General features: G+C 42.0%; 1 protein-coding gene across 5 annotated transcripts in view; it reads left to right on the top strand.

The window, feature by feature from the left end:
- Nucleotides 1-12946, top strand: part of Arhgef28 (Rho guanine nucleotide exchange factor 28) — a 312963-nt gene that overhangs the window by 254338 nt on the left and 45679 nt on the right. For all 5 annotated transcript variants that reach the window (XM_027401663.2, XM_027401659.2, XM_027401660.2 and 2 more), the window contains 4 exons: nucleotides 777-853; nucleotides 8509-8687; nucleotides 9640-9731; nucleotides 10666-10848. In XM_027401663.2, the coding sequence (XP_027257464.1) occupies nucleotides 777-853; nucleotides 8509-8687; nucleotides 9640-9731; nucleotides 10666-10848 (531 nt within the window). The remainder of the gene's footprint in view (nucleotides 1-776; nucleotides 854-8508; nucleotides 8688-9639; nucleotides 9732-10665; nucleotides 10849-12946) is intronic.

Here is a 12946-nt window from a genome sequence, read left to right as displayed (position 1 = left end):
TCAAAGCAAGGTATTTGTGGATGAACTGCTTGAAATGCTGTATTGGAAAACTACTAATTACAATCTACTTGATGCTGTTTCCTTTTTCTCCCTGAATAGAATCATCTGTTTTGACTAGACAATGTAGTGGTTACAGGAAGGGGGATTCTTGAAAGATTTCCAAGGGAAGAAGAGAAATAATCTCTACTCAGCCTCAGGAGCAGGTTTCCCTCCATCACTTGATGTGGAAGCTGTTCCCTTACATTTTTTTTTAATTAGATGCATTTCCCCTAAAGTCAAGGGCATATTCTATTCTCTTAGGACCTTCTTTTTCTTGGTGTAGGGGAGATGCATGTGACATAAGGTCTTGTTATGTAACTCAGGCTGGCCTCAAACTCATGATCCTCCAGCCTCAGCCTTGTAAGTACTGGGATGGCAAGCATACATCATTTCACCATTTCAGAGCCTTCTATAAAAGTCCTTTCATATAGAACTTTTTTCTTTCATTTTGGAAACTGTGCTCTTAAACATTTTCTAGAGAGTTAGTTCTTATTACAATCTTACAGTTTATCTATAGTGCTGCATACAAATATGTACATTTAAACAACTTCCTGTGTATTTTAATTATGATAGATGTTAACTATCATAGTGAAAGCATTTTTAAATAAAAATTTCATAGAAAAGTCTTCCATTTTTGTTAAACAGATTTAAATGTCAAGCATGAAATTAAAATAGCTAGTAAAGTCACCTAGGCTGTGGTTCCCTTCATTAATACTGTCATGGTTTTGTCTTTGAAGATATCCTGGCTCTGCTTCTAACTGATGTGCTGCTCTTCCTACAAGAAAAAGACCAGAAATACATCTTTGCAGCTGTTGTAAGTACATGACCATGCAACACATACTTTTACTATTTAGCTCGGTGTTGCCTGAAGTTCCTAATAAAATGAAAGAGTCACTTAGCAAGTATATGCCCGTACTGTATTCCCACTATATTGGAATATTTTAGTATTGATGATGAATGGACACTGTCCTCAGGGCCTCAAGTACCACCCTACTATCTGGCTACCTAGGTCTTTCCTCTAGTCTCTGTCCTCATCCCCATTCCCTTTGCTCAGCTCTGGCAACTGAGGTATCAATGTTGGGTACAGGTAATTTCTAACATCTTGTTCTGTTTTTCCTGATGGTTGTTCCTCATACAGTGCTACTTGCCAACCTCATCTATCACCTGCTGTGATAATGTCCATTCTGCCAAACAAAGGACAGGCTGATTTCTAAAAGAGAGTATTTTTTCATTTCTCACGGTGCCAACCTTAAAGAAGATCCCCATTCCTGCCATAGTGTATTCTAATTTATGCATCTCTTCCCTTTGTGATATGTAGATATCTCTGATTGTACCACTTAAGTAGATTTTAGCATATTTTATACAGGATCTATCGTAGTTGGAAGTTTCTGTCCTGACCGATCCTGCAACCACTTAATCCCAAATAAACTCACAGAGGCTTCTATCAATTATAAACTGTTTGGTCTATTGCTCAGACTTATTACTCTCTAGCCCTTACAACTTAAATTAACCCATAATTCTTAGCTGTGTTTAACCATGTGGCTCAGTAAGGTATTCTCATCTTGCTTCCTCTACATCTGGCTGGTGACTGCTCCTCTTCATTTTCTCTTCTCAGAATTCTCCTAGTTTGGTAGCTCTGCCTATACTTCCTGCCTGGCTACTGTCCAATCAGTGTTTTATTAAACCAATAGGAATGACAAATCTTAGAAGTGTACAAGAGCATTATCCCATATCATTTCCCCCTTTTTTCTTTTCAAAACAAGAACCCTGAATCTAATTTCCTTTGTTTAGCTTTTTTCCTGACTATTATCCATAACAGCTTGTAACCAGCATGCTAAGCAAAGACAAACATCCATAATCCAGTTTTGGGGTATGTGGGTGTAGTTTTCTAGGCTATTTGCTGCTGACTAGGGGCACTGGTAATCTTATGGGGACCCAAAGAAAATTTGGGGTTATGATCAAGTCCTGACTGAAGTATTCTGTGAGCCTGGATCATTTCAGCCAGCAGCCTTGAAGCTGTTCTGGATGCAGAACTCAGAAGAAACTGCAACAGAGGTGCTTTGAATCATTGGGTCATCTGGGCCATATGTTCCCATAGAAGATTTTTCAGGGGATCTTCCTCAATCAAACCTTATTTTCTTTAACCAAGAATGAATCTACAGCCTCTCATTTCCTATGGAAACAAAAGCAAAACCTCTTCTCCAAAGTAACATACCTTTTGACTTAAATTTTGAAGTCAAGGCATTTTCAAAATATATAGGTTAGGTTAATCCAGCAGCATTTATAATCAAATGTCTGTTAGCAGCTGTTGCTCCTTCCTCAGCAGTCAAACAATTCAAAGACAGCACAATAGCATGCAGTATACAGGCTCTCTGTGTATTTTCCATCTTTGCATGGCTTTTTTTTATTACTTTCTTTTTTATTTTTTAATTTTTTGAGACAGGGTTTCTTTGTATATCTCTGGCTGCCCTGGAACTGACTCTGTAGACCAGGCTGGCCTAGAACTCACAGAGATCCATCTGCCTCTGCCTTTGGAGTGCTGGGATTAAAGGTGTGTGCCACCATGCCCAGTTATTCTATTTCTTTTTAAAGGACTTTCTCTATCCTTTTTCTTTTCTCCCCCAAGCCTATGTTTATTTTTAAACACACTGTAAACCACTTAGAGGTTTTTTTTTCCACTCTGAATCTGTCTTTACTGTATATCTCTATCTTTTTCTGATCACATGAATCTTTAATCTGCTAAACAGCATAAAGCAGAAGCTGCCTCTACTCCATTCCTTGGCTTCCTGGGAATCTAGCTTCATAGTGGAGGTACTGGTGGGAGCCATGTTTATTGTCACAACTCTTCAGAGTTTCTAAGTCTGTGCCACCACCAACAAGCATGCCACCAGCTGCTCATGAACACCATTTAGGTGTTTGGTAGCAGGGCCTCTTAAAAAAGCCCTGTGGTTTTTGCTGCTAACGCTAGCCTCTCTTAAAGGAGCTGTGCCTCTGCTTATCTCTAGCAAACAGCCCACCAGAGAAAATGCTGCTGCCAAAAGCTATGCTTGATTCTGTTCTTTTGTGTTCAGAATCCCTTTTAAGCTTTTGTCAGGTTTTACATGGAAATTGGGTGCCACAATGTAAATGGAGTTCTTAATTGGCCTAAATAATAAAAACCGGGAGTCAGATATAGATGAAAATGCTGAGAAAGCAGAAAAAGAAGCAACAAGACAAAGCCACCTTTACCACAAGGGTATAGAGGAGGAAGATGTCACCAGTTAACTGCTTGTTGTTGACACAGGGCCATCATGTTTTGCTAGAGAAAAGTTAAAGCCCGATGCTCATAGTGACAGTTTAATGGTGACCTTGGAAAGATAAGTGTTTAGTATACATACAAGGACAGGCTATTTGGGTCCCTTAGAGGGTATTACTCCACTTAGTTTTGGAAACTTTGAAGTTTTAATAAAGTTTCAATTTTGCTATCCAGAGAAAACAAAAAATTCATGTCTGGCCAGGGAAATGATACAAGGGGGAGAGGCTGCAACCTGCCTACCTGTGATCATCAGATTGGCCCCAGAGGCTTTTTCTGCCTCTCCTCATCACCCTAATGCTGGCTAAAGAGGAGGCTAGTGTGAAGCCTTAAACAAGCCCCCACTCCTACACCCTGACCTATTTGCAGGTTACCTATTACAGAGTTCATGAAAACTTTCCAATTTGTCTGGTAGCCTCTCTTTCCATGCCATTACCTAGGAAACTGAAAGACCACAGAGGAAAACCCAGGAAGATGGGATTGTTGTATTTAATCTAGGGGATGTTAGGAGCCAGACTGGAAAGAGAAGTTATCGCATCAAATCTCTATAGAAAAAAAGATTTCTTTAGTTCCAAACACCTAAAAGAAGTAAATCCTTTTTTTTTTTTTGAATGGTCTGATAAGCCTAATGACATGATCATTGGTCAAGAATTAGACATAAGTTGGGCAGTGGTGGCACCCATTTTTAATCCCAGCACTCAGGAGGCAGAGGCAAGTAGATATCTTGTGAGTTCAAGGCCACCCTGGTCTAGATAGTGAGTTTCAGGACAGCCAGGGCTACATAGAGAGACCCTGTCTTGAAAACAAACAAACAAAAAGAATTAGACACAAGACAAAGGCAGATACTGTTTCCTAAAACAGCATAGCATATGATTAGGATCTAGCCATGATATTCAAGTTACAGTATGATTTGAAGTATGACGTGACTCCTTGAATAATGTGTTCCACCTTTTGGAGGAGGAAGGCGGCTAGGAATGGAACCCACCAAATACCAGCTGAGCTCTCTTTGGTAGACTCTTCTGGCCGTGGAAAACAGAAGATTGCTGTTAGCTGTTTCTAGAAGCATGACACACACCTGCATAAAGGTGATATTGAGGAGCTAAGGAGAAAGCATTCTCTTATGCTTTGAGGTTCATGTACCTTATTTTTAGGTCATATGCTTTATCTGATAGTAGCTCCTGTGTCATAGATATCTTATAGTGATTGTTTTGGGGAATTGATTCATTACTCCAGGATATACACATGTCTGCATTTCCTAGTTCCCAGTCTAATGTTTTAGAAAGTTTTCCTTATACTAGGACCCACAGGTGAGATTCTTCATTCCCTTTGTTCAGTAGAAAAACCTTTAATAGGTGCTTATCTTGTATACATAGAAGACACAGTGAATTTGGAAACTACCGGAAGGATCTGAGAATCTGAAAGTAATAAGAGTAGAAAGTAGTGTCCTTATAGGAGTGTGTGTGTGTGTGTGTGTGTGTGTGTGTGTGTGTGTGTGTGTGTCCACATGTGTGCAGGTACCCTCAGAGACCAGAAAAAGGTGTCAGATCCACTGGAGCCAGAGTTATAGGTGGTTGTGAGTCTCCAGATATGAGTGCTGGGAACCAAACTCTGGGTCCTCTTGAAGATTTAATGCACTTAACCTCTGAGCCATCTCTCCAGACCCGGCTTAATTAGAAGAAGAAGAAGAAAAGGAGGAGGAGGAGGAGGAGGAGGAGGAGGAGGTGGAGGAGGAGGGTGGAGGAGGAGAAGGTGGAGGAGGAGAAGGTGGAGGAGGAGGAAGAGGAGGAGAAGGTAGAGGAGGAGAAGGTGGAGGAGGAGGAGGAGAAGAAGAAAGAAGAAGAAGAAGAAGAAGAAGAAGAAGAAGAAGAAGAAGAAGAAGAAGAAGAAGAAGAAGAAGAAGAAGAAGAAGAAGAAGAAGAAAGACGACTCATCTGGAAATGGGATCTAGAATAAACTAAATACATCTGCTTTCTGGAATATTGCATCTAGGAAGACTCTTGAATATTAAAGAAGTCAATTTCAACATTGAAACCACAGAAAAGACAGCATGAACATGCTCATCTATGAGTTCAGATTTAAAATATGAAGCAAGCTTAAGGTCTTTTTGCACCAGTTGGATCACTAGCTATTAGAACCAGCATGAGTGGAGATGGGGTTGCAGTTAGATTAGCAACAGAGAGCCTCTCCTTTCCCCCTTCCCCTTTATCAGAGACCTTCCATTCCAGATATCTATAATAGAGATTGGGCCAGAATGTAAATGAGTGAAGTCAACAGTGAGTATGACGAAGACAGTGGAAAGCAGTGGGTGTTGTAATTTAAAAAGCTTTGGGAGAGAGAACAATGCCATGTGATAGAGTTCAAATGGAGGATTTTATTTTTAATTAGGGGAAAGGAATCATAAAAGGGGGGAAGGGGAAGGGGGAGACTGGCCTCTGAGGACAGGAGCAGTGGGAGAGAGGAGAGAGGAGAGAGAGAGGAGAGAAGAGAGAGAGGGGGGAGGAGGGAGGGAGGGAGGGGGAGAGGGAGGGAGAGGGAGAGGGAGAGAGGAAGATGGGAGGTGGGCAGGGTCCTTTTAAAAGGGAACATAGTGAATGTGCACAGGTGGTGCTCTTAGTGGCTGCAGCTGAGGGCATATCCTGTCAGAACTCCAAGGGTAGGCCAGTACAAATGCCTAAATAGTAACAGTGGGGACGGTTCTTAACTAGTGAGTTCATGTTTAGGGTCAAGGTGAGTCATGTTTACTGAGCTGTAGCGGTGTTTATAAATCAAATGAGAATATGGTCCAGGCTAGTCAGTCTTCTGTTTCTACCATGCACTCCCAACTCTAGATTAATTCTAAAAGGTGGAGGCTCCTACTCATAAATGTTGCTAACTTTAAAAAATGGCTTTAAAAGCCGGGTGTTGGTGGTGCACACCTTTAATCCCAGCACTCGGGAGGCAGAGGCAGGCAGATCTCTGTGAGTTTGAGGCCAGCCTGGTCTCCAGAGTGAGTGCCAGGATAGGCTCCAAAGCTACACAAAGAAACCCTGTCTCGAAAAAAACAAAACAAACAAACAAAAAAGGCTTTAAAATGCTATGGCATAACATAATATCCCTGCAGACTGCATTAGGTCCCCATCATCAGTGCATGCCATCTGTCCCCAAAGCTGATGTGTTGCCTTCATTTGGGGGATGTTGAACCTTGTTTTTCACTAGTGTTTGTGTAGTTAATATGAATAATGACTAGCATTCCCTTGATGCCATCTGGTTGGTAGGAATTTAATTAATGCTCCTTTCTACCCTTTATTTATTCTTCACTTTTGAAAGATTTTTGTCATCAGCTCCCTTTCTCTGGAACACTAACCAACTAATAATAATTTCATATTCTTTCATATCAAGCAACTCAAACTCACCTTGCATTTTTACATACAGAAAGAGGAAGCTAAAACATAGATTTCTTTTTTCTTTTTTTTTTCTTTTTTCTTTTTCTTTTTTTTGGAGGGGTAGGGTTCGAGGCAGGGTTTCTTTGTGGCTTTGGAGCCTGTCCTGGAACTAGCTCTTGTAGACCAGGCTGGTCTCAAACTCACAGAGATCCACCTGCCTCTGCCTCTCGAGTGTTGGGATTAAAGGCATGCACCACCACCACCCAGAAAAAACATAGATTTCTAATACTAAAAGGTTTCTTAGTAATGCTTAGAGAACCTTTCTCATTACAGAGGGCATTCAAGATCTACTTTAAAACTGATTTACCCTCCATTTCCAGAGGCCAAGTGTGGGACTGGGTAGACCAGTAGTCTGTTCAATCATGAACTATTCCCCCACCCTATAGTGCTCTGAAAAACATGAAAAGCACTCCAAAGATCACTTTGCCAATAACTCCAGATGTGGCATAACTATGCAATACTGGGAAGGCAGGTAAGACAGCCCTAAGAAATCAGTAATGGTGAATATAGAATGACAAACTCAGATAAACTCACCCAGTCCACAAGGAAGAGATAAAACTATGTTCTGCAGTTAGTTCTATAAACAGCAGTGGGAGCCACAGACCAAAACAGGTTCCATACTCCACATCCTCTGATCCTGCAGACATTCTTTTGGCCTTCTTTTAACTGTGGCTCTTGGGCCAGGTGCAGGGCTATTGAGGTCTCATCTCCAGGGTATAGCATGGAAGCACTGACAGACTGAAGCAAATGTTGACAGAAGTTATTTCATTATACCTTGGACACCAACTCTTAGACTTTCTTCCAATTTCTCTCAGATGGGATCACAAGTTAAAAGTTCTGCAGACATTGATTGCATGCCTCTTCTATGCAAGGCAATGAGTCTGGGCCAGTCTTGCTTACCCAGTGTTCATCTAGTTGGTGATAAGGAGCCACTTATAGGTAGAGCTGTAGCAGTTATGGGCCTGAGACCTGTAAGGCTGGGACTCTCGGGTCATGTCTACCCATTTCTACATTGTATTTGATGACCTATCCCCTTATTTCCTACGGTTCTGTTTCCATCACTGTCTTGCAATTATTTCTAAATCCAATGGGCTCTAGCTTTTCATCCTTCACAATCGTATTGTAATGTCAGAGATATCTTTTTATATCTTCTTCCTTGACCACAGTAGTTTATCATATTTTTCTTCACCCTCTGATCTCTTTAAAAATGCCCTTTTAAACTACCAATCTTTAAAAATATTTACTTTTTTAAAAATCTGTATGTCTCTATGTGGGTATGCATATGTGAATGAGAGGCCATGAAGAAGCATTGTATCCCCTGAAGCTGAAGTTACAGGGGGCCTTTGAGCCACCCAATGTGGGTGATGCAAACCAAACTCAGGTCCTCTGCAAAAAGCAGTATTTGCTCTTAACCACTGAGTCATCTTTCCTGAGAGCCTTGAGGGCAATTATACCCCTAAGTCCTCATTCTCCATCTGCTTTGAGGTTTGAGCTAGAGATATCCCCCACAAGGTCTTGTGTTGAAGGTCATGTCTCAAGCTGATGGTGCCAAACACTGTCATAGCCACCAGAGAGTTAATGTGATATCCCTTTCCCTGGAGAACTTCTGAAAGGATAATGGGGGAGATGAAGGTGAGGATGATGAGGGAGATGAAGGTTCCCAAGTTCTATTGCTTTCTGCAGCTCCTGGGTCCCATGTGACTCTTGGTTTAGCGCCACCGTGGTTTCACCAGTGCATGCTCTTAACTCTTGCAGGACCAGAAGCCTTCAGTTATTTCACTTCAGAAGCTTATTGCTAGAGAAGTTGCTAACGAGGAGAGAGGCATGTTTCTGATCAGTGCATCGTCTGCTGGCCCGGAGATGTATGAAATCCACACCAATTCCAAGGAGGAACGAAATAACTGGATGAGGCGGATCCAGCAGGCAGTGGAAAGGTAACCTTGCTGTTGTTCATCTATGGAATGTCCTTTTCAGTCGGGGAACATATTCTAACCATGTCTCCCCTGCGTGTAAACTTTGCCTCAGCCAGAATTGCCTGCCCCCTGACCTTTATCCCTGCCTGGCGTAGCATGTCATCTGCAGCTCTGTCCTCTGCACATCTCCCTGCATGCCGTGCCCTCCCACTCTACCTGTGTGTCTTGCTGTGGCTCCTGCTCTCCTGCTTCACGAAGACCTCTTCAGTCCAGGTGTTCTCTGTTGCCCTTGACATGCCGTCACATCCACTTTCTAAAGCATTGATTTGGCGCCCACCATCTATTGCCTATAGTTGTTTACATGTAGGTAGTGTGTACTCCCTTAGATTGGAAGCTCCTTGAGAGCAGGGACCCTGTTTTCTGTTTCTCCATGTGCCGAAGGAACCACTCAAATAAATGGCTGGTGAATCTCAATGTTCTCAGTTAACATATTGCCTGTTACTCGTGCAAGGATAGTTTTGATCAATGGGGGGGGGTGGATGTGATAATTATTATTGGTAAGTTGATTAATTGGATGAACTGCTTCTACCTCTACTACACCTACCCAATATGGAGGCCTACAGATGTCCCACAACCCTTCCACTCTAGCTCTATCAAGAGGAGTTCCCCTACTAGTACAAAACCCAAATTTTTGTTATCTGAGTTGCACTTAGTGACATATGTCACTGTTGCTGGTGGGGGTAGGGATGGGTTGGAATATTTGAATCATCCTATAGAGCAGACTTTGAACCTATGTTGTAACACGTTCGTACTCAAGAGAACTGATCTCTTTAAAGGAGGAACAATGAATTCTCTTCATGCTGAATTTTTTGCCTTTGCGGTTAGTTCTCTTGCCAAGTTCCCATGTTTTTCTAATAAGTTTAGAGATCTTTGGAACTGGTTTCAGTGATGCCTTAACTGTTGTCTTTTAAAGTTGTCCAGAAGAAGAAGGAGGAAGGACAAGTGAGTCTGATGAAGAGAGGCGGAAAGCTGAAGCCAGAGTGGCCAAAATCCAGCAGTGTCAAGGTAAAGATGTGTGCAGCTCTGGCTACCCGGTCCTGTGTTCCTGAACGGTGGGAGAATCCTGATGTTGTAAGTGGTGATGATGACCATTACTAACTGTGTGCGCCTGAGGTCCATACTGCCCACCCTCCACCTTTTAAAATTGCCCATCCATACACAAGGTACAAGTGACTAAGATAGTCGTGCATATACACATAACACATATGAAACAGTAATTGTGGGTCACGTGGTCTTGGTGAGCACTGAGGTTTCTACCATGTCAAGCTTCTGTGACTAGACAAGGAGTTCAAGTGGCAGAGCCATCGAGTACCCTGTGATGTCAAGAAATATGTTTATCTCACTAATTCTCAACACCAGGCCTTATGTTAGAGGCACGTGGTGGGGGGGGGGTTAGCGTCTCTAGGCTTTAAGACTCTAGGCTTCAATGTAACACATTGAAGTCAGGGGGAAATTGATGCATGCAAAGATAGTCATAGAACCTAGATGTTTAGAAGCAGAACCATAAACTAGCTTTGGTTCTGGCCAAGACAGACACTGAAGACAGGTTTCTCAGCCCTGCACTGTTCACCTCTAGGAGTCTTCACTTGTTGAAGAGGGCTGTCTCAATTCTCTTTGCTGAGCTGGGTATTCAATCTTAATAGAAAGCTGTCCCCATAAACAAAGAATAGCTTTGCAAGGTTTTCTAGAATTTGGAGAAGGAGAAAGGTAGATTTATTGATCAAGTGCAATGGATGATGGGAGAGATGTCAAGTCACTTGCAGGAGGTTACAGTCACTAAGTGAAGGCATCAGAATTTGAATTTGGGTCTCTCTCACTCAATGGAAGTGTTGGGTCTGACTGCTTGCTAAATCATGGTGTCTTTTCCCCTAACTTTATTTCCATATCAGTTTCTTATCCATCCTCATGCTACTCTCTTATGATGAATACTATTCCACAGAGATACTCACTAACCAAGACCAACAAATTTGCACATATTTGGAAGAAAAGCTGCATATCTACGCTGAACTTGGGGAACTGAGTGGCTTCGAGGATGTCCACCTAGAACCCCACCTGCTCATCAAGCCTGACCCGGGAGAGCCTCCCCAGGCAGCCTCCCTGCTGGCGGCAGCCCTGAAAGAAGGCAAGTTATTTAGTTTGACAGACTCAGAATGTGTTTACTGGGCGCCTACTCATGTCACACACGGTAGTCTTGGTGCTGAGGGTGCAGCAGAATGAAACAGAATACTTATTCTCTTAGAACCTATGTTCCAGAAATTTCAAAGTAGAAAGAAATATGTATGTCAGATTATAAAGTACTATGACAAAAAATAAATGGAATAAAGGAAGTGGAGAACTACAGAGCTATAGAGAGGGAGTGAATCTTACTTACATCGGATGTCCAGGACCATTTGTAATGGAATTAGAGTCACAGACAGATTTGGAGCATGTTTGGGAAATAAAGCAAAGGATGCTAACAGGCACCCATGGTACCCCTCTCACACAAGCCTTAATGGACCAAGTCACCTGCTCTTATAATTAGCTAGTGGCTTCTACTTTCTTCTCTCTGTCCTGTCTTCCCTAACGAGAGCTTGGAAGCCCATTGGCTTTTCTTCTTTAGTCTTACCACATGATGAAGGAACTAGGATACTCAGGGGAACCCACCGCAGTGGAGGCACCATGTAGGCCATGTAAGCTGCAGATGAGAATCCTCCCTGGGTCATTGTTCCATACCTGACTGCACCTGAACAGTTCTCCTATGGGTGAGGACATTGCTGTCTCAAGAAAGACAGTTGGGGCTGGAGAGATGGCTCAGAGGGTTAAGAGCACTGGCTGCTCTTCCAGAGGTCCTGAGTTCAATTCCCAGCAACCACATAGTGGCTCATAACCATCTGTAATGAGATCTGGTCCTCAGGGATACATGCAGACAGAATACTGTATACATAATAAATAAATATTTTTTTTTAAAAAAAGAAAGACAGTTGAGTACACACCCTGAAAAGCCCCTTTGATCTGCTGGACTGATATTTTCCTTCCCTTCTCTTCTTGAATCCTAACCATCCTCCCAGGTCTGTTCAGTTCCCACCCCTTTTTAGGAACTTCTCCCCAGTCCCACTTGGGACTGTTGCTCTCCTGCACCTCCATGTGGCCAGAGCTGCAAGTGTCTCCTTTCCTTTTCTCTTTCAAGTCCCCTCTGGTTAGTCATCAAATAACCCTTGCACCAGGACAGTAGATGCTCCGTGAGGAGTTTTGTCAGTGGAATGTGGTGAGGATACTTGAGAAATAATTATAAGGCCCTAGAAAGAGTAACATTCCACATGCTAGCTGAGACTCCTTTATGCAAGTACACGTGTCTCTTTTGGTGAGGTAGTTCCCAAGAGGACTAGAGCATAGATGGGAATGTGTGTCATTAAAAGCAAGTTCGTGTAATTCAATCTTGTTTGTAATTCAAATATATAAAAAAACTAAACAAAACAAAAAGAATACAAAATATATTCTTTTTAAAAAATATTTATTTACTATGTATACAGTGTTCTGTCTACACACCAGCAGAGGAAGCAGATCTCATTATAGACGGTTGTGAGCCATCATGTGGTTTTGATGGGAAATTGAACTCAGGATCTCTGGAAGAACAGCTAGTTCTCAAAAAAAAAAAAAAAAGCAAGTTCAAAGAAACACTCTTTTGAGGAATAGCTAGTATGTCTTAAATCTGAATACCTGATAGTGTATGCATATTAACTGAATTACAGGACGGTTTTCAACTTACTAATTTACTAAAAAGAAAATTCCATTTGAGACATTTTATACAGTGGATTTTTAAAACTGTTAAATTCACTCACAAAGGATTCAGTCAGTCGGTATAGACTGCAGGGTTGGTTAATTTTTTTTTTTTTTGTAAGGGGCCAGATGTAAGTACTTTAGTCTTTGCAGGTCACACCCTTTTGGGATATAATTGAATGTGTTTATACAACCTTTAGTACTATGAAAGCAGGTTGGGGACACAATGCATGCAGTTGGTACAATTCTTGCTGAACATGTGTCAAACCTTAAGTTCAATTATTGCCTCATATAAACCAGCCATAATGGACCGTGCCTGGAATCCCAGCACCTGAGAGGTAAAGGCAGGAGGGCAAAAGTTCAAGATTATCCTTAGCTACATAGGTGTTTGAAGCCGGGCATTGGTGACACATGCCTTTAATCCCAGCACTCGGGAGGCAGAGGCAGGCTGATCTCTGTGAGTT

The sequence above is a fragment of the Cricetulus griseus genome, chromosome 2, assembly GCF_003668045.3.
Source record: "Cricetulus griseus strain 17A/GY chromosome 2, alternate assembly CriGri-PICRH-1.0, whole genome shotgun sequence".
NCBI classification, from domain to species: domain Eukaryota; kingdom Metazoa; phylum Chordata; class Mammalia; order Rodentia; family Cricetidae; genus Cricetulus; species Cricetulus griseus.
The sequence above is the reverse complement of the archived record's forward strand: the minus strand, read 5'-3'. Positions and strand labels throughout refer to the sequence as shown.